The sequence below is a fragment of the Empidonax traillii genome, unplaced genomic scaffold (assembly GCF_003031625.1).
Source record: "Empidonax traillii isolate 1590-97213 ecotype Southwest subspecies unplaced genomic scaffold, ASM303162v1 scaffold65:size4453928, whole genome shotgun sequence".
Taxonomy (NCBI): domain Eukaryota; kingdom Metazoa; phylum Chordata; class Aves; order Passeriformes; family Tyrannidae; genus Empidonax; species Empidonax traillii.
Genome location: NW_020955258.1, coordinates 432470 through 454060, shown reverse-complemented (window position 1 = coordinate 454060; position 21591 = coordinate 432470). Strand labels below are relative to the sequence as shown.

The 21591-nt window shown below is 39.8% G+C and overlaps 1 protein-coding gene across 5 annotated transcripts in view; it reads left to right on the top strand.

Moving 5' to 3' along the window:
• Window positions 1-21591, top strand: part of ALS2 (alsin Rho guanine nucleotide exchange factor ALS2) — a 77929-nt gene that overhangs the window by 39527 nt on the left and 16811 nt on the right. For 3 of the 5 annotated variants that reach the window (XR_003570810.1, XM_027880133.1, XM_027880136.1), the window contains exons 1-13: window positions 730-772; window positions 4999-5088; window positions 7048-7202; window positions 8425-9344; window positions 11721-12081; window positions 12944-13112; window positions 13593-13689; window positions 14080-14157; window positions 14788-14961; window positions 16034-16205; window positions 16648-16828; window positions 18501-18566; window positions 21014-21176. Coding sequence is in view for 4 of the 5 variants with exons in the window: in XM_027880133.1 (XP_027735934.1) it covers window positions 5069-5088; window positions 7048-7202; window positions 8425-9344; window positions 11721-12081; window positions 12944-13112; window positions 13593-13689; window positions 14080-14157; window positions 14788-14961; window positions 16034-16205; window positions 16648-16828; window positions 18501-18566; window positions 21014-21176 (2556 nt within the window). In the remaining variant the exon portion in view is untranslated. Of the gene's footprint in view, window positions 1-717; window positions 773-4998; window positions 5089-7047; window positions 7203-8424; window positions 9345-11720; window positions 12082-12943; window positions 13113-13592; window positions 13690-14079; window positions 14158-14787; window positions 14962-16033; window positions 16206-16647; window positions 16829-18500; window positions 18567-21013; window positions 21177-21591 lie in introns of those variants that run through there. The other 2 variants (XM_027880135.1, XM_027880134.1) reach the window with 2 other exon arrangements.

Below are 21591 nucleotides of genomic sequence, written 5' to 3'. Positions count from 1 at the left end.
AGCTGGTAAACAAAGAAAGCATGGTAATAGCTGGTGGCTGTGGTTATTGAAAAAAATGTGGAGTAATCATTCCAGTTAGTGGATGAAACACTCTAACAGAAATGTTTAATAGCTATCCTTAGAAAATATAAGAATTTATAAAGGAGAGCCTATACCTGTCTTCGGAACCATGGTTTTTAAATGAAGGCTTTAGGCAACATAAGAAATAGTCCACTAAGAGCTGACATGACATAAAAAGTGCATTTTACAAAACTTGAGTAGAAACGTGTATAGTGTGTATGTACACATATAGGAGTGTGTGTATATATATATATATATATAACAGTCATAGAGGTGTCTGTATATATAGTGTGTGTATATACCCATACATGTATATATGTATATATACATACATAGTATGTAAATACCCACATAGGTGTGTGTATATATAGTGTTGTATATATCCACACAAGAGCATATATGTATATAGTGTGTATATACACATACAGGCGTATTTGCCTCTCTGTATTTTAACCGTATTCTGTGAAATTTATGTGCCGGGTTCTCCCTTTGCGCCTCGAGCCCCCCGGCGCACGCGCCCACGTGTCGCACCTGCCTCTGCCTCTTTTGGCCCGGGCGGGGACCCGTCGGCGCGCGCGCCGGCGCTGGCCCCGCCCCCGCGCGCCCTGCGCCCCCGCGTGAGTCAGCTGAGCACGCGGGGCGGCGCGAGACAGGGCTGGGGCGGCACCGGTGAGGGGACAGCGGGGACAGCCCGGCCGGGAGGGGGGCACAGGTGAGGGGACACCAGGGAGGGGACACCAGGGAGGGGACACCAGGGAGGGGACACCAGGGAGGGGACACCGCGGGCACAGCGGGAGAGCCGGCCCGGGGGCTGGCGGAGCGGCGGGACGGGAGCGGTACCGGCGGGGCGGGGGGCGCGGGGCGGGCGCAGCGGGGTCGGACCGGGGGCGGTCCGGCTGTCACCGCGCTCTGGGGCTGGGACTGCACGCTGAGATGTGGCATCTGAAAGGTCTCCTGCCTCTTGCTGCGAAGAGACCTCCAAAGGGTAAACAGCGTGTCCTCCACCTTTGCTTCGTTTAAAACTGCTGTCCCTTTGCATGGCGCGGTTGCTCAGGAGCAAACGCAGTTCCAGCTTTTGGAGCGTATGGAGGGGTGGTCTCAGTGCGGCTGCAGGATCGTGCACAGGTGGCGTAGCTCGCTGTCACTGTCGCAGACCTCCTCTCCTAGAAGGAAGATGTGTTGGTGAGGCACGGGGAAGCAGCTGGAGTGGTCGTAGATGATCAGTGATTAATCACTGCTGCTGTAGGGCAGCAGCTTACAAAAATTACATAAAGTCTTCCAGTTTCTGTAGAGTGAACTGTCTTCAGAAGGGGAAGCACCTGAGAATGCGCTCAATTAGAGTGTAATTTCAAAAGGAAAAGAGGCAGAAGAAGGTTCAGAAATTTTTGAGTCTCTTAGAAGTTTGGTAAATTTTAAATTACTAATTGTGTGCTGTAGCAGATCACTTTCAGCTGTGTACTTTTAGCTGATACCAGGCCCTTTCTTCGTCGTCCTTGGCATTTTTTTATGTTTTTTTTTTTACTGCTTCCTTTACTGTTGTATTTTGTTGGCTGCCATCCTGCACTCACTGGAACTGACACTAAAAGCTCTGAGCCCTCATCTGAAGGGTTTGCTACTGTCTTTCGGTAGCAAGTTGTTTTGCTTTGTTCTGAGCAGATCTTTATCACCCAGTATTAAAAGCAGTGGTCACATCCAGTTAGTGCTGACCAAAACACAAGGGCTTCTTGAACTGGTAACTCATTGGAAGTTAGCAACAATAAATGATGTGTGTAGGCCAGACAGGTGTTAACAATTCTGGTTTGAATGAGGAAACCTGGAGAAGGTAATTCTGTGTAGCAAAGAAGCCGTCTCAGTCCTGCAGGTTATTGCTAAATGTGATGCAACAACTGGATTAAAAATATATTTGGCACTATGTAAGTAAACACGTCTGAAAGCTGTAGAAGTATTTGCAATGTTTATTGACAGCAGCAAGTAAATAAGCACATGAGGCTCGTGGGAGTTCTGGTATTTCTGAAAGTCGGGGCCATACCAGTTGTTGGTGTTGAGCATTCAGTGTAAGCTTATCTTCATATCTCTGGTGCTTGTGTAGAAATGGTCAGTGAAGAGCACAGTCCCACAGTAATGACAGTAATGTTTGCTCCACGCCATTCCCAGCCATGGCAGTTGTTATGTGTGGCACTGTTTGATTTCAGGAGAATTTGCATTAGCCTTCTACTTCGCAAGGGGAAAGTATGACATCAGTGTCATGCCAGTGACCATCTGTCTGCAGCACAAATACATTTCATAATTGGCACTGTTTGGCACTCCTTGCTGTTTTTCTCTTGCAGTCTTGAAGCAAAAATGTAGAAAGTAAAAGTATGAGCAGAGCAGTGAAGGTGCTGGTATCACACCGAGCTTCCACACCACTAGTGCTGTGTTGTGCCTGGCTCTTCTCTTCTTCACTTCTGTTGTTATTTCTAATAACAATTCAGGTGACTCTAGTGGAAAAGAAACAATGTACTGTTTATGAATGTGAAAATCAACAAGGAAAATCACATGTTTCTTTTGGGAGTAGGAAACTTGCTATTTACAGTTACTTCACTTAGTTTGTAGCTGTGAAGTGCCCTGTATTTAGCATTAGCTGTAAAATGGAAATAATGTTGTGCTGTCCTAGGATTGAATGAAAACTTGCACTAAACTTGCAAGTGATTTTAAAATGCCTTAAAGGTGTCTCATCTGTGGAAAAAAAAACCCAACTGGACTTTTATTTTCCCTTATATGCACAAATACTTAGTAATGCAACCTTAAGTGGGAGCTTTTGTAAAGAAAAGAAAACCTATCACTGTCACCATATCACTCTTAATTTCTAGTTTACCACTATTACAGGTTTCTTACTTAATAATTAGATAAGTTGTTCTTCAATTTGGCCTTCAAGGGAGATGTTGCAAAACAGCTGATCCAGATGCCTGGCTTTAACTTTATTTTGTTATAGTCAGAATGTTTTATGACAATTACAGTAAATTTTTTTTTGCAGTTGAAGCTCAAGAAAAAAAAAATCCATAAATTATAAAAGTCAAGAATTTTAAGCCTCAGTTCCTAGATCTTAAATAACGATGTGCAGTGTAAATCATATAATTGTTGATACTTCGGTGACCCTATCAAAGCTTCCATCTCTTAGTCTGATTCACAGATCCATTGGATGTTTTTATGTACAGCTGAGAGTTCCTCACAGAGGAGAATGCCAGCATTTTCAAGAGAAGGAATTGTGGGTTGGGTGGTTTTGAGTAGGCTGAAGAAAACCACAAATGTACTTACTGTGAGCAAGAACACATCACAAAGTTAAGGTTCCCAAAATGCGCTTCCCTTTCCCTTTGATGCTTCATCAACACCTCTGTTACTGAAGCACTGCATGACAGTTTCCTTATATTTGTGAGACTTCCTCTGTTAATATTTTAAAAGTTAACTTCTACAATTGTAGGTGTTTTTCTTCTTTTGTAGTTGAGGCAGGAGAGACAGACACGTCTTGAAAGCAGTATCTTTCTGGTTGACAACTGTTTCTGTTCCTAGAAAGTATGTTCTGATTTTTTTTTTTTAAGCAAGGTGCATGTGACTTATCTCAATACTGTTCTATGAAATTAATTTGATTTTGTATTTTCATGGCTCTTTATCTTTTTGTAGTATGTTCTTTACCAACCCCAAAGCCCAAGTCACTATTTTTAGTGGCCTGTGTTTGAAAAACTGGAAGTGTTTGGTATGCTATGTTGTTGTTTCTGTCTGTAAAAGTCTGCTTGGTAATTCATTATTCAGAGCACTCTAGTGGAAGTGTTGGAGTTTTTTTTTAGTTATTTTAATTATTTATCAACTTGATTACTGTTTCCAAGTGTGCATTGAAACTTCTCTATGAGAGTTACAGGTTTGCATACATTGTCTCTTGTAATCAGGCCTGGCCATGTTCTATTTCTGTTTACCAAGTGCAAGAGCTTCAAGCTACTCGTTTTGTGTCTTTATTGGAGACATATCATCTTTAAAAACTGTTATATTAACAAAATTATTTTCTGATTTTGTTACAGTGGATATCAGACAGCAGCTATAATAGAGCAAAAGGTTTAAAGCTTTTATGAAACCTATTAAATATGATTACTCACATGCATTAATGTAACTACAATTTTTAATACTTCATCAAGTAAGACAGTAGATCAAGGAAAATTACAATTCTTTCAATATTAAAAACGCCAAACAACTTGTAAGGAACAAAGATTAACTGTAGCTTTGTTTTCTTCCAAGAAAGGTCATACAAAGGCATCTTTGTGGAGGTGCAAAGGTGTGAGGGTGAACTTGGAAAATTCAAAATCTGAAAGAATAAAATCATAACTAGAGCAGTCCCTTTTTTTCTCTCTGTCTTCCATAGTCATATCATACCTTCATAGGTGCTCTTCTGCCACTTTGCATGAAGAAATGTTTTGAATTCTTTCTTGGCTTTCTGCATTTCTGCCCGGGGTTTGACAGAACTGCACCTTTAAATGGTGGTGTGTGCTTTGGTTCAGGAATGCAGTTATGGATTCAACTCCTAATCATTTTCTGCTCGTGCAAATCTGTTTACCTTAGATTTAGCCAAGCCTAGAATTCTGTTTTATTTAGACTGAAAATGGGTCAATTTGGTGTTTCTTGAGCAGTATAATGAGAATTATATAGAGTTTTATGCAAATTTCTGCCTTTGAACTGGGCTTTGTTTATTCTGTCCTTACAGTAGACCCATTGTGAGATGAGTAGGTAGGACAAGTCTGGCTGTTTAGCTTTTGTCTGCCAGCTCAGTGTGAGTGAGCTAAATATAAATACTTTGACCATCCTAGTGTTGTGTAAGTGCTTATTTGTTTAACGCAGGACCTAAAGCTTTGCACTGTTGTTGTTGATGTTGGTTAATGTTTTTTGCACTAAATAGCTGGGTTTTATGTTTTCCAGTTTGTGAAAACTATATTGTTCCTTTTGAAAGAGGAACGATTTGGTGGTGATGGAGTGCTGCCACTGACAGATGGACTCACAGGAAAGAAGGTGAGAGAACAGCTCAGTGAAACCGCAGAGGCTGAAAAATGCCAGCTCGGGATCATCCCGGAAAATTAAGTGATGTGGGCATACTCTTTATGTAACTTACGCTAAAGGGAAGAAGATTAACTTGGCTACAGTTTCAGTTGTGTCTGGGACACTAAACTTACTACAACAGCAGCTTAGTTTTAAGTATGTTGTTGGAACTTGTGAAGGCACAGCCATTGGCTGAAACCTTGAAGTAACATTTGCAGGTGAACAGTAACTCATATCTGTTGCCTGCACCTGTGAATTTTGATCCTGACTCCTGCAGTAGACTGTTCTTTCATTCTTTGTTTGTTCCACTAAGACACCTGGCAGAGGTCAGGTGTTTTTGTAATAAATCCTATTGTGTGAATGTCCAAATTTGTCTGACTTATTAAATGGATAAAAGCCCAAACAGCAGGACTGCATTTAATGCACAGTATATTGGCGAAAACTCTCTATATTACTGTGTTGTGTTCCTGGGTGTGCTTTGCCCATCTGAGTAAAATCTATATTTTGATTTTAGGTTAAATGTCCTAATATTGATGTTCGATTTTTTAGCTTTTTTTCCCCCCTTGATTGGTTCCTTTTTAATTTACGTCTACTCTAAACACAAGTCCTTTGTATTTAAAATGTGAGATGGACTCTACGTTTTAATTCTGTGTTTGTTTTTTTGGATTAAATAACTGACCTATATTTTATAAGAGTTCTTGAATGTCACCTTTTTTGATTTTTTTTTTTTCTTCTTTTTTCTCTTTCTGTCTTGTAGAAAAAAGTAAAGATATTGGGGATGAGCTCAGGAGCTAAGAGAGATAATCTAATCTCTAAGTTATTTTCATCTTGAATGTTTCAGATGCCCATTGTGTAAACATATTGTTCATTCTGTGCACCAAAGTTAGCAAAATTTGTAGTTTAAAAAATGTAAGTCTGCATCAGGAGAGCTGCTTGTGTAAGTTGTCCCCAGGGCAGCCTATCAGACTAGCTTTTTCTGGGTTTGATTCAGGTTTGGAGTACTTTTTATTTCTTGTGCCTTTTCTTCTAGACAAAGATTGCCATTCCATCAAAGCTTTTCTTGCCTGTCTCATATATTTATAAACTTCACAAGTTCATGCCAAGCTGCAAGAACTGATTTATGCAGGGAGTAAATCACTTGACTTTTGGCAAATAAGGAGCTAAACCTACTTTTCCCTACAGGGTATATACCAATCTGTTCTATATAAAGTTTTAAATAAATTTAAAGATGACTCTTAATTTACCTCGAAATGCTGTCAGTCTATATCGATGCTTTAAATGAGTTTTTGTGTTTAAATCAAGGGATTCCACGAATTGTTAAAACTGTGGGTTTGTTGTCACTGTTCTGAGGAATTTCTTTGTGCTGAGTTGGAGAAGCTGCTGACTGAACATTCAGACCAGAGTGTGCTGAAGTGCTAAACCAGCTTTGGATAGTTCCAGTCACTCCTGCAAGCCCAGATGCTTTTCAGCATTTTTAGGATTTAAACAGTTTCAGGATTTTTTTTTGTGGTTCAATTGATTTGAATGACTGGCTCATTTGAATCTGAGAAACTCAGTAAGAATTAAAAAAGGAAAAAACCCCAAACAATCAAAACCTCATTTTTGTCTCTGAGGGTAGAAATGAAACTATATAAAGGATGAGCTTTTACAGGTGTAATGTTCTGAATGGGAGCAATTGGTCCATGGTAAAATATGAATGAAAAAGAAAGCTAATGATTTCAAATAGAAGATACTTGTTTTTTGACATTTAAATAACATTTATTTTACAATTTGATAATTATTAGTGTTAAGTTAAATATGTTGGCTTCCTGAAAGTGAAATGAATGCCTAAACTACTAAGCCTTTCCTACATATGTGAAAAGCAAACTATGCGTTACTGAACTACAGAAAACTTCCTGCTTATTGTGTTCCAATTTCCTCCAATCTTTGTAGCTCAGAAGAGGCAGAAGGAGCCAAAGAGAGAGGCCTGGTCTATGTTTGGAAGGCTGGTTCCTGCTCTGTAACTCCAGAAAGGCTTCTAGGACTCAGTGGCAAGACGGTATTACAGGCAGCCCTGGGAGTACATCATGGGTTACTTTTAACAGAAGGTAATAAACATCTTAATTGTAAATATCTGAGGTAGTAACAAACTTCAGTTATTGTCAAGTTTTCTTTTAAATGTTCTCTTCATTTTATCTGTGTTTCATACACAACTTTTAAATTGCTGGATTTTTAGCTTTGCCTTTATTTCTTTCTTAGTTATAAACTATTTCTGTTTCAACGCAGTTTTATATGCATAGATTCTTTCATATTGCTGGGGTTTTTTTCTTAACAAAGGGTCTGGATTTTAGTCTTTAAAGATGTTATTGTAATCTGAACCATGTTAACTCAAAATGACATTTCTTTTGAAGTCTTTCATTCAAAAAAGTACAAGAGGTTTCTCTTGATCTGTAAGAGCTTTGGCTTCTTCTTCTGGAGAAGTGTGTAGTTTGGACATGCATTAGAGTCTTGGTTTGTGAGCACTTCGAGTGTGTGAATCGAGGTATTTCTAGAAGCCAGTTCCTAAAGTGTTTGTCTACCTTGGTCCCTGTACTGATCAGTGCACAGTTATAAAGACTCAGCTGGAAGTTGCTTCTTTGATTTTTCTTTGACGTTTTTGAAGGAAAGTTTCCAGGCTATTGGTGAGCCTGCTCTAAATACCTCTCATCTACTGGAGTTGTTATGGACCTCCAGTGCTTTTTTTAAAGAACATGTTTCTTTCATAATTTAGAAGGACTCTTTGCATGTGTGTTCTTACCCCATGAGGGATGTTGTTTGTGGATGTGATTTACCATTTTTCTATCACTGTGAAAACAACTGTTAATTTTAAAAATTAACACACCTTTTCTGCCTGATAGGACAATCCTATTTTAGTGAGGAGTGGCAAACACTCGGGTTTGGTGATTGCAGATCTCTTTTTTGGAAGATGAACTCTGTACTGTGTTGTGCTCTTCATGCGCATTTGTGTGTCCTTAATATGTTGTATGTTCTTAGAATAGAAAGGGCCAATAAGTACACTTAACTTGACTATGGTAGAATTTTTAGCAGACAAACATTACTTATTTCAACAGTGCATGCGTGCACAGGGTGACATTAACAGGAGGTATAGAACTTAACAGCAGCAATCAGAGAGAGCAACCAGCAGTCTTCATGTATCAGTAGCTATAGTTCTGCTGAGCCTGGAGTAAACTGGGAATTGAATCTGTTTATCTGAACTGTCTTCAGATTTTTGTGTTGGTTTACAATTGCTTTTGCACTCATGCTAGGATTTTTTTTTCCCCCCACTTCCAGGTGGAGAGGTCTACAGTTTTGGAAAACTGCCCTGGAGATCAGGACTGGAGGCGTCATGTGTTAACAGTCCTGCCTTAGAAAAGACTTTGGTTGGACATCGTGTCATTACAGTGGCAGCTGGCAGCTTCCACAATGGAGCCGTGACAGAAAGTGGCGTGGTGTACATGTGGGGCAACAATTCTGCTGGCCAGTGTGCAGTTGCTAATCAGCCCTGTGTGCCAGAGCCACAGCTCGTCAGTATCTGCGATTCTGAAACAAGTCCTCTGATATCAGTAAGGATTTTGCAGCTGGCATGTGGAGAGGAACACACGCTGGCACTATCTCTAAGCAGAGAGATATGGGCTTGGGGAAGTGGCTGCCAGCTCGGGCTCATAACAACAACTTTCCCAGTGACAAAGCCCCAGAAGGTGGAGCACCTGGCAGGACGCGTTGTGCTCCAGATTGCTTGTGGAGCCCAGCACAGCCTGGCTCTGGTACAATGTCTCCCCGTGCAGGAAATGAAGCCCATCCCAGAGAGGTGCAATCATTGCAGTCAGCCTCTTATTACCATGACGGACAAGGAAGATCATGTCATCATTTCAGATAGTCACTGCTGCCCACTGGGTGTGGCACTGTCTGATAACCCACCAGAAAACCAGGCCTTGTGTCCCTCGTCAGAGACCCTTGAAGGAAAAAGTGTAACAGGTGGCCCAAGTGACGACAGTCAGAAACCACTCGTGGAAGAACGGAGGCTTGTTGGTTTAGAATCTGGTGGACCAAGTTTGCTTTCCAGCAGCGATGGACAGGAAAGTAGTGGAATTTCTAGTCCTGGAAATATTCTGTTCCCAGACAAAAAAGAGGTGAAAGAGTACTTAATTGGTTTGTCAGATCACTCATTAAATGAGAGCCTGGATAAAAACATCTGTACAGAACCTGAACAGGTTGGTACCTAATAACTAACTCATAAATTGCTGTGACTCCTCTTGCAGAGGTTACTCTTCTCACAAACAGAAAAGTGTAATGTAGCTGTGGTGGTTTTATAGTTTCCAAGTGTTTTTTCACTGTGATGGTTCTCAACTTTTAAGTGGAAGATTTTTTTTTTTGTCCTGCATCCCTGTTCAATTGTGAATCTTTAATGGGAGCGGCCTTGCCAGTGCTGTAGTCTCTGCTGTTCATTGTCTGCAGTACCAGAACCAAGTAAACTGATTTCCATGCCCTGTCTGTTCCGGGATGCACAGGCTTCCATGTGTGTGGGGCAGTAAGCTGGCACTTGTCTAATTTACCTTTAAGGTCAAGCTTTATTTTCTGTGCATGGAACTAATCACTCACAAATCTGTCTTAATTTCTCAATCAGGTAAAAATTCTAGATTGCAAGTAAAGATCGTTAAACATGTGGACCAAAAGTTTTCTAATGTTAATAATGTAGGGGTGGCATAAACTTATAATCAGGAATGGGAAAGATGTAAGTTTTTGTGGTGTAGAAAATGGTTCAGCAACACTGTTTTGATGCTATAGCAGAACAGTCAAGTACCTCTATCTTGGTAAGCATCAGAAAATGCTCAACATGAAGGATAAAGAGCTGTTTGCAGCTCCTTGATAAAATACTACATTTTCTGGGGTTTTTTTTAGGAAAAAAAGAAAAAAGACAGAAAGACATATATTTATGGGGGAAGGGAAGAAGATAAAACGCAAAATTCAAGAGACAGAAAACTAATCCAAAATCTTGTGGTGCAGTCTGGCAGTCCCTTCCTAACTACTGTCCTGTGAGGAAACCTGCCACTCTGTGGCCTAATATGCAAAATTTACAATGGAATTTTGAGAATTTCCTTTGTCATTTCAAGTGCTGTGTAGACATCTATTTCTTCTTTTTGTGTAGAGTTACAGTAAGAGATTTTAAACAGTGGTTGTGAGAGATAAAATTCACAGTACCTAGTAAATAATTGATTTCTGATATCACCTCTGATTGCGACAAAAAAAAGTAGTTTTAAAACCTGTCCAGTAACTTGGTGATTCAGCAAGTTATGTTTTCTTACTCTGAGGAAAACTTATTTCAGAGAAATGAAGATTGTGTGAAGACAGTTGTTCTTTCTTTTGTTTTTTGCTAGTACAAATATGTTCTAGCAGTTTGGGGCTCCTCAGAATCTTGCAAGAACTCCCACCACTGGGTGATGATTGAAACTTGTTGTTTCATGCTCTCTTTCTCAACTCCTCATTCCTGGAATATTTCCAGAGTACTGTTTTCCTTGCACAGTTCCAGGAATCAACAAGCCTGGAATCAGTTCACTGACTCTCACAACTGAACATACCTATCAAGAGCAGAGATGAGGTCTAATGTAATGTTTCAGCATTAGTAAAATCCTTCATTTCTCCTTGCTTTCCTATTGCTATATAGGAATATATACCTATATAAAAGGTATGCCTTTTATAAATAGGAATGAAGTAAGTAGGAGCAATCCCAATCCTTTAGCCTAGGCTTTCACAAAAATAAAGAAGTCAAAAGATTGTTTTCATTTTGGTAGAATAAAATGAACTGTAATATTTGTAATAATACTATTTTACACTATATATTAGGTGGGAAAATGGGAGTTTGCTGTCTTTGTTTTAATATTCAAACCATTTGACAAATATCATCTTGTGCTTTATTTTTTATTTGGTGGATCAGCAGGCTGCTACTGTAGGTAATGGTTTACTGGTCCTAAGAATTGCCTTCAGTCAGTTTGTCCCTAGTGTGACTTGATGGGTAACTAAGCTTTATATGGATACAGCAGTGGCATAAGGGGACACAACCCAGACTGGCTGTAAGAGAGACCTTGCAAAACTAATCCAGGAGTCGCTGTTTTAACATACTGAAGAGAAAACTTGTCTCTCTGTAAATACAGCTTGCTCACTGATGCACTTTAATTGGTGGCAAAGAAGTTGGTAATAAGCCTAAAATTATATCCCTCTTTATATTTGTTTGCAAAGATCCTTTATTTTTTTGGTATTAAAAACCCCCAGACCTGCAGTCTCTTATGGACGAGCTACAAGACAAGTGGGAGAGACAAAGCCCAGTCCAGGTAGAAATGGTGCTTGGTCCTACCTTAAAAAAAAAAGAAAAGAAAAAGATTCAGAGCAATAGACGCACACCTAAGCATTAAAAACATACATAATTTACATTCTACACAGTTTAAACCCATATATAATTTATAACAGACCTTTATAGAAAACATAATGTCTTGCTCAGAGTAGCTCATTGTTTGAACAGTGAATGTGTATATCGTCATCCTACTGCGACGTGCTGTCTGGTGTGATAGTTTTCAATTTTCCTTTGGTTTTAGCCTTCTCAAGAAGAACAACTCAGTGCTTGTATCCCTGGCCCTCCAGGTCCCAGCACATCCACCTTGAACAGCCTGGTGGCCTCGTGCGCCTCCGCAGTGGGTGTGAGAGTGGCTGCCACGTACGAGGCTGGAGCGCTGTCTCTGAAGAAAGTCATGAACTTCTACGGCACTTCCTCGAGTGAACCGGCATCTCAGTCGGGCAGCAGGTCCCCAGGGCCTGAGGCTCTGAGAGACAGTCGAGAAGAGCAGGTCAGACTGGAATCCATGCAGGGAAAGAAGAGTTCCAGTTTGGTAGATATTAGAGAAGAGGAATCTGAAGGAGGGAGTCGAAGGCTTTCCCTGCCTGGCTTGTTGTCACAAGGTAAAAAAGCACGTTGGGGAAAAGACACTGGAAAAATTATATTAATGTGGAGGTTTTCAAATGAAAAAAAGTCCCAAACACTTATTGAACACAAATCTAATGGTCTATCAAAGGTCTTTATGAATTCTAAGCTATATCTTAGGGCTTGAAAGCAGTGGAGGCAGTAAAGACTAGCAGATGCTGCATGCTGAGAAAACCGAAAGTGTAGTGGGTGTACAAATGCTCTTTATTGGTAAAGTGGGGTCAAAGGAGAACGCTGGGGTAGTCTGGGCGTCGTGCTGCCTGACACTAAGGTCTCTCTCATGTCGGTTGTGTAGCAGATAATCTGTGTGGCCTGTAATCCCTCCTGCACTGAGCTGGGTTTGAGTCAGGGACCTGTAAACATTGCAGTTCCCACTGCCGAGCTTCAGAGTTAATGACCTTCCCTCACAGGTTTTAGTGTTGTTAATTGGTCTGAACGTGTAGATGGTTTAGTTCTGTATTGGTCGTGGATCTGAGGGGAGTTTTTGGGAAGTATTGAAATCTTTTGTTTGCTGCAAGGATATTTTTCTTTCGAAACACTTTTTTTCTTATATAGTTTGTTTTGTTTCATTTGCTTCATTATAACTGCATAGTTCTCATATGCCTGTTATCCTCTGGCCGCTGCTAAAAACATCTTGGGATCTGCCAACTTTAGCACCTACATTACTTCAGTGTATCCGTAACCTATTGTCTTACATGCCAGTCCTTGTTCTCAATCTTAAATTAAGGCTGCTTTAAGAAGTTTTGACCAGTTATCACAAGTAACTGTGTAACACACAGTCTGAGCGATCTATTTACCAAAAATGCTTCACAGTTTCTCTAATTATCGGCTTGTGCTCAGTTTCTCCAAGGCTTTTACGGAAGGTGGGGCGGGCAAAAATGAGGACTGTGGCTCTGACTCCAACCTACAGCGGTGAGGCTGATGCTCTTTTGCCCTCTCTGAGGACGGAGGTGTGGAGCTGGGGAAAGGGGAAGGAAGGACAGCTAGGGCATGGAGATGTTCTGCCCAGGTGAGATTTCTTTGATAAATGTTTTTTTTATTCACTAGATCACTAGAAAATTTTGAGTATTGAACTGTTTTAAATTCTCAAATTTAAATATCGGCTTTGCATTGTGTGCTTTTTCTTTGAAGTGTTGTGACCTAAGTTTCTCCAAGTAGTGTGTTTTAGGCTGTCTTGTTAGTGAGCATCTATCAGTTATGACTTTTCCCCTTGTAATCACCAGGAGTTTTGGTGATATTTTGACTTTGTCCATATTGAGGGGAGGTTCATCATCAACTTTTGCCCTTCCTGACCATTTTGACTAAACTGGTTTATTGCCAAAAGACTCCATGAGTGTTTGTTTTTTCTAAATTGCTTTGGGGAAAAAATAAAACTTGGAATGGTTTTTTTGTGTTAAGAGTATTTCTGTACCTCTGATAATATTTTTATTTTCTCCTCCTTCTACTCTTTCTCCCCTTCCCCTGCCTTACGGCATGCGGGGGTTGACAGGCTTCAGCCGCTGTGTGTGAAAAGCCTTGATGGTAAAGAAGTGATTCACCTCTCTGCTGGTGGCCATCATTCCTTAGCACTCACTGCCAAATCCCAGGTACAAGCGATTGTTACTATTTATTGTTTTTCTGTGGCATAATTGTCATGTTTGGTCTGTTCAAGGTTTTTGTTTTTCTTTTGCTTCAAAAGTTCTGTTCCTGTTTATGGGAGGCAAGTAGTGTGGAATCTCAATTCTGTTTCTGCCCAAGTGCTGCATGTGCTTTCAACGTTATGTTTAAAGATTGCTCTGACTCTGGTACATTCCATTTCTGACTCTGAGAAGACAATTTGAGAATAAGACAGTGGAAACAGGGAATTGCTTCTTGGTACATGAGTCTTCTGTCCTTGACTTTGTGTGTTTGCGTGCTCCAGGTGTTGTACTACCACACTTCAGTACGTGCCCATGTATATAAATTTGCATTCTGATGTTTAGCAATGTTTCTCACAGGTGTATTCGTGGGGCAGTAATGTCTCTGGCCAGCTTGGTCACTTGAACTCCCCAACAACAGTCCCTCGTCTTGCAAAGGTACTTGGGTTTCTGTGGTTTTCTATTTTCAGTTTAGGGTCACTTCTTAGACCAGTGAGTGCAAAGTAATTTCTAAGAAGGATCTGTTTATGGATCTGTGGGCTAAATAGTAACAGAGCCCTTGATTTCTGTGGCTTATACTTGTGAAAATTTACCCAAAAATTCTTTACACAGACTTCCACTGGTTTTTGATCACAGTAAAGTTTTAAAACTGAGAAATGTGACTGGTTGTATCTTCTTATCAAGTTTCACTTTTACCGAATATTTGGTGCAGTGCTGTAACTTTTAAATACCTTGGAACTATTTATGTAGATTTCCCAGTTAAATGTAGAGGGGAGAATAGTGTCCCAACCTAGTTCAAGCTCACTTGATGCCCATTTAAAAATAAAACTGATTTATAATTGAAAGGTAAAAAAATCAGCCATTAGAAAGGAAACTGAAAAGAAAGATAATTTTCAGTATGGGTGCAGGGAGTTTATTTGTTAAGAGACACTGAAGTTGAAAAATTATGAGTTATTGCAATGCTTTTTTTTGGCAGATGTATTATATACATGTGTGGCTAGAGGAGTTAAGTACTCCTTCCAGCTTCAGGTGATGATTCCTAATGTTTTCCTTCCTCCTGAATTTCAGGTGTGCGGTGATGGTGTTTGGGGTACAGCAGCAGGACTGGATTATTCCCTCTTCTTAGCAGATGAGAGTGACTTCCAACCTGGATTATATTACAGTGGCCAGGAGACAATAGAAAATAATTTGAATGAAAATAGCTGTACCAAGAGTCCAGTTTTATTACTGGCCTGTAGTAAGGTGAGTGTTATTTCCTTGAAGGTGGTACAAATCCTACTGATGCTCTTTGGAAGTCGCACAGTGGTAGCTGATGGTTGAAGTAGCTTTAAGGGTGTCAAGTTACCTGTTTCCTAACAGATCAGGAGCACAGTGTATGCAGGGCAGAGAGGAGACTTAATTAGTATGTTCCCTTCCCTCCCTGTTTCGCGTTATTCCCTTCTGTTGGAGGCACAAGGAGGTGTTTCCAGTGTGTTTAATCCATTTCCTTCCATGCCCATGTATGTGCACGCAGGCACACACACCTGTATTCCTTCTGTAAGATTGGTGCCAGCCATTCTCTTCTCTTTTAGGGTGACTGGTAGGCTCTGGCATATCAGAAGTGGCCTGTGAGTTGCTTGTTGAACAACTTCGGGTCAGCGTTTCTAAGGAATCCTCTATTTAGCAACCAAGGAAATAAAAGTAGAGCTCAGACTCTGGATTACTCTGTGGTATTGCATGTGAACCAAAATTAGTGAGGAGCCACAGTCCATCAGTGGCATTAGTGCTGACCTTATAGAAAAATTTTGCTTTGAATTACTGTGGGAAGCAATACCTATTGCTACTAATATTGCAGTGTCAATAAACTGACATATTCCAACTCCAGAAAGGACTACAGTTCAGAGCACAGTCATAATACTGATAAAGCCTTGTTATTCTCTCTTGGTATTTAATGGGTGAAACAGTTGATACAATGATGCTATTTAATATCAACATTGTTGGTATAAGCACACTGCAGTTCTGAAGGTGACTAAACTTAAGGTCACATGGGATGGGTTGCATGAGTCACCTTAAAAGACAGTCTATTTATTGTCTTTTAGGCTCTGTCAGTCAGGAAAATGAACAGCAATGACTCTAAATGTTTCTTCAACTTTTGTCATTCTTGTATTAAGCCAGTATTGAATGAGTTGTTTCTCACTGAAGGTAATTAATACTTACTATGACTTAGTGCTCCTAAAAATATGCTTTAATTTGCATTACCCTAATTTTAAATTGGAGTGTGAAAAGAAAAATATTAAAGTGGCTGTTTTTTTCTTTTCTCTTTTTCATCTTTCAGATAGGGTACATAAGCAATGTGATAGCTGGTGGTGGCAACTGTTTGGTCTTGGTAGACAAGAATGTAATGGGATATATTGCCAGTTTGCACGAGTTGGCTTCTACTGAGAGAAGGTTTTATTGCAAACTGAGCGAGATCAAATCTCAGGTTCTTAGACCTCTTTTAGGTTTAGGTAAGACCCTCTTTTAATATTTTCTTTGATATTGTTTCCCCCATGTTCCACAACAAATCTATTTTATGCAAAATTTTAAAGTAATTACATATTTTTATATATTTATATTTTCATAAAATGTTATATTTATAAGTAGATATTTTTCATATAAAGCTGAGATCTTGCTCTTCTCCCTTGTTTGGGTGAACAGGTGAAATACAGCTGCATTTTGACATCAGCATTCTGTTGTTAGTTTTTGCCCTTACCTGACATTTTCGCCTGAAATAACTTAATTATTTGATCTGTATTAAGTCTAAAATCACTGCATTTCTGATTCTGGATAATGTAGCCATGAGATGAAAGTGCTGATAAAGCACCTAAACAGCACCACGTGGTAACTCTCTCTGTTAATGGGTGCTGCTCTTTCATAAGGTAAGCTGAATTGCTTTCTGGTCTGTTACAGATAATTTGGGCAATGCCAATACAATCCAGTTGTTGCAGGAAATGGCAAGCAGGTTCAGCAAGCTGTGCTATCTCATTGGTCAACATGGAGCTTCTTTAAGTAGCTTTCTTCATGGAGTAAAAGAAGCCAGGAGCTTGGCCATCCTGAAGCATTCCAGTCTCTTTTTGGATAGTTACACTGAGCAAGTATCCAATTCCCTCTCATCTTGAGTCTCTGCAGTCTTAATCTACTGAGCGCAACAAGCCCTGAGTTAAGGGAAAGTAGGTCATAAGGAAAGCTACATAAGTAACTGTTGTGCAGATTGTATTGTTGCAATTTAAATTGTGTAGATTGTTACAAAAATGAATTAATTTTGTAGTGAGACGTGTATTTTGATGTCTTCACTAGTGGAGCATGCAGGACAGCATCAGCTTCCCTGGGGTTACAACTCTGCCTACAAACCCTTGTTTGGTTGCTGCCTGTAAGCCTAAATGTTGGTTACTTCCTGAGGATATTGTAATATAATGTGAGAGAGCTACCATGGCTAGGCTGCTAAGTAAAGCTACCTTTGGGGTTTTTTTGTGGTTACAAAATGCTTTTTCAATAGTCGTTAACTAAAAATTGTCTTCCAGAAGAATTCTTCTGTCCTCATACTTGCTAAATAGCATTGCACCTTTCACCCAAAAGTTGGAGCTGTTTTAGTGTCTGAGTTATCCTGGTTATTGTTTTTATTGCCTTAATGCTTTTGGGAGAGGAGGTCTATGGAGTCACGCTGTTTCCTGTCTTTCCCCTCAGTAACCTCCATAGTTCCTGGATAATTTCATCTAAATGTAGCAAGAGTTTTATCATACGTGATAACTACAGGCTTTTGTGAGAAATACTGCTTAACAGAGAGGAAAGTTAAAAAATGTCCTATCTGAATGTAGTCTTGGTTACCAGACATTCTGAAAATATCTAAAGAAACAAAATTTCAATATCAACTTCAGTTGTTACACTGTAGCATTTTGAATAGGCAACTTTTTTGGAACACAAGCACAACAGATAACATTTTACTGGGTCTGTGATAAACTTACACTGTATGACCCTAAAAGAAACTTTCTTCTCTGTTGATCACAGGGGTTGTTCATAACTGTAAATGTATTTTCTCCTTTTCCAGGTCTTTGATTTGATTTTTTCTTGCAACCTGTATTTCCAAAATTGGTTCCCATTACTCAGAATAGAAGGGTTTAATTTCTTTTTTCTCAGTGTCAAAGACTACAATGCCTAATTTCTGTTCTCATTATTACTGCTTGTCTTCTGCTCTCCCCCTTTGCTTCCTGTTGCTTGCACATTTTTCTGGGCATGCCATCAGAACTCACCACAGTGCCGTGAGCATCTTTCAAGGATCAGTTAGGCAACTTCAGCCTTATCTGTTAAATGGGCTAAGCAGAGACCTCTTCCCTTGGAGAAAAGTGGTTTTTTTAAAATGGTGCAGGGGAGAAGTCATGTTGAGTACAATGTTGAGTACCAGGAAAAGAGAAAATTCCTGTCTTGAAATTTCCATCTTGGCTGTAATTAGAAGTGAGCAGTATTAAACTGTTGAAACAGATGGTCTATTCTGTACATGCTCAAATCTGGGAGAAACAAAAATAAAATGAAAGTAAGCTCTCTACATTGTGTAATGGCAGCAGAAGTGTGGAATAGTAATGCATGTTCTCTGTTCCATGTCCACAGTGAATGCCAAGTGTTCAGTAACATTGTTTCTCGAGTACTAGAAAACTTACATAGTAAAAGATATTACAGATCTCGTTATAAACTGCTGGAAATGACAGCAGTTGCTACTTGCAGGGATGTTTTGATTTAGTAACTGAAGATCTTTTTCTTCCCTATATTAGGTATTGTACTTCAGTAACAAACTTCCTTGTAATGGGAGGATTTATGCTCCTTGCAAAGCCAGCAATGTAAGCAAACCTTTACCATTTTCTGGACTTTTTGGTCAATTAGCAAAGAACTGTAAACAATGGAGTGTGTATGTGTGTAGTAATGAGCATGAAGAGACTCAGTGTGCTTGAGTGCACTGATCCCTTTCCCATCAGATGAAGAGAAAGTTACCTCAACTGTGATTAATGTTTAGGTTAAAATGCTGCTGACTGAGTTCAGTTCTTTATCTTGAAGATGGAGAAAGGAGGAAAAAAGCGTAAGTGATTGCAAATTCCTTCAAAGAAACATAAGTAGAGTTCAGGTAATGATTTTTTGAAAGCTTAGTTTTGAGGTTAAATGTTCATCGTTACTCAGTGTTTGCTAGTGTTCATTTCAAATGTTCCTGTCAAGAAAATACAGAACAGGAATTAGCTAGAGTAGATAATGTGAATTCTCTTTCATTTGAATTCTTTATTTTTTTGGAAGTGCTTTAAAATTATGCAAAAATAACATTACTGCATATGTGTCTTCTCTGCCTCTCAAGACTTCTGTGCTCTATTTCATGCATAAATGCTTGTAAATGTAAGGAGGGAAATGTACCATAAGGCCTGAGATAGTATATTTGAGGTTTCTGTATTATAAAGTAAAGTTGTTTTCTCGTTTCAGTAGCATTTTTGTCTAGGAAACAAAGTAATGACACCAGATCTTTCACTTGAGTGAAAGAACTGTGAAGAACTTGTTGCACTGAGGGTAGTTTTTAATCAGTCTGTGGAACTGGTGCCTTTCCTTCCTAAATTCTGTAACCTGGAGTAATTGTTAGTGTTTATGAGACACTTTGAATGCAGTGGAAATGATGGTATTGAAAGTTCTTTGAAACACAGGTACCTCATACAGAGAACCTTCTGCACCTGAGGACCAATGCCAAAGTCTAAATACAAAATCCCACTGCAGAGAGGCACTGAGAATCTTTCTGCATGGGTCAGGATTTTTAGGTTGACTTTAAGGAAATCTCAGTTCAAGTGTGAGCTTGTTTATAATTCATACTGAAACCATTCCTACTGAATTCATCACATTAGTTGTCACTCTCAGGTGTCACAGCTTCTCCTACTGCGACCAGGGTCTCATTAGGAGAATAACACTTCAGGGAGGAGATTTCTTACAAGGTGTGTCCTGTTCCTTGCAAGGGGAAGTCAAGGATGTCTTTGCTGATAGTGATGAATTTCCTCCCACTCCCTTCCCGAGGGTTACTGTCTTAAGTCAATGGTTAATGCTATCAGCCTGTTGTTTCATGGTTGTTCTGCAATATGAAGGCATTGGATGTAATCCCAACTTTTAAAGTGCCATCTCCAATGGATGTCTCCATAGCTGACAGGATTTTCAGCTTGTCCTCTGAAAGACGAGCTGTACTCAGTGTTATGCATCTGTCATTATCTGATGCTTTTTTACAGAGAAACCTCCATGTGAGGGTCTCAAAGCACTTTAAAAAAACCAAGTCAGCCGGGGGGTAAAATTAAAATGAAGAAATCTGGTCTTCTCTCTAAAGAAGACTTTATTCCTAAGGCTTGTTCAATAGTGGAGTTCTTAAATATCATTAGCAGACCCAACAAGGTACGTTATTTTGATGTGTGAAATGTCAAATCACGTGGCATTCTTAGGAACCTTGCTGTGCAAATCTGATCTGTTTTGCTGTCCCTGTGGCCTGCTCTCTCAGCCTCACCTGATCCTTCCCAGCTGAGTGTGTTTTAATGCACCTGTCATATGTGCCAGCACGTGTGTGCACACAGATATGGTGAAGGAGAGGGAAAAGTAGGTTTGTTTTCCTTTTAATGAAGAAACCCTGGGTTTGTGTGCTGATGGATTGTCTTCAGAATCATTTCCCTCTTCTTCTCTGAACTAGATTAGTTCTCCCTCTTGGAAATCAGACTGAGGATTGAACAGATTTCCTGCCTTTCTTTGAGGTAGGATGTAATTTTTGTAGTTAGGGGAAGAATTGCTCAGTTGCCTTGACAGCAGGGGTGGGTTACTTCAGTCTATCTAGGGAAGTGCACTGGAGCAAAGTTAAGGTTCTTTCAGGCCTTCTTGTATGAATCAACAGGGTTAGAAACTTACTGCTCTAACAGTAATGAGGAAGTCATTCCCCTGTTTGCTCTTTACTAATCAACTGTTAAAGGGCAGAAAGGCAGTTGGGTATAGTCCAAGTGGGGCAACGTAGTCAACTTTCTTCAACCAGTTTAATGACTGAGCCTATGAAGTTAGAAGTAAGAAACAAGTCCCTTGTTGCAGTTGTTAACTTCGTGTTTTTTCTGCTGTACTTCCTCAGACTACATTGTGAATAGATTAGTAAGCAGCATGGATTTGCCTTCATAATTTTGATTGGTTTATGATAATCCAAAAAGGGGCATTCTGAGCTCTTTCATATTTACATAAAGCATCACTGATGTCTTGTCATCTTCTGTCTCCTCCGTTTTCCGATGGTCCCATCATTTAGAGACTTCTTGAGTAAAAACCAGGAGCTATTACAGAAACTTTCTGAAAAAAATGAGGAAAACCTCCAGCTACTGGAAGTTCTGAACGCTGTGTTTTTCATGCCATTTGGACGACTTCATAATTATGCCAGGACTTTGCTAAAGCTTGCCACGTGCTTTGAAGTGGTAAGATTGCTTTGTTATCTCTAGTTCGGTAAATACACACGTGAAACTTATGGCTTGGAAGTAACTGTGTGAAGCAACTGCCAGGTAATTAGAAATAGGTTAGTCCTCGGAGGAGCTACCTCAGACTTGTATTTGCTGCAGAGAAGATCTTGTACATGTATTTGCACTATCTTGCACCGCACCTGCACAGATCACATGGCAGGTAGAAACTTGTTACCCTGCCAGAGCTTGTTTGTGTGCCTGAATACTTAATTGCAAGTATATTGTTTTGATGTTTGCCTGGTGCCTTTCAGTTTCACCTGGCAGCATTGCTGTATTACATGGCTGTCACACTCAACTACAAATACTACATATATATTAGGTACACTATTACCACTCATTTAGCATGTAATTGCTTTGTTTTGAAATAAAAGAT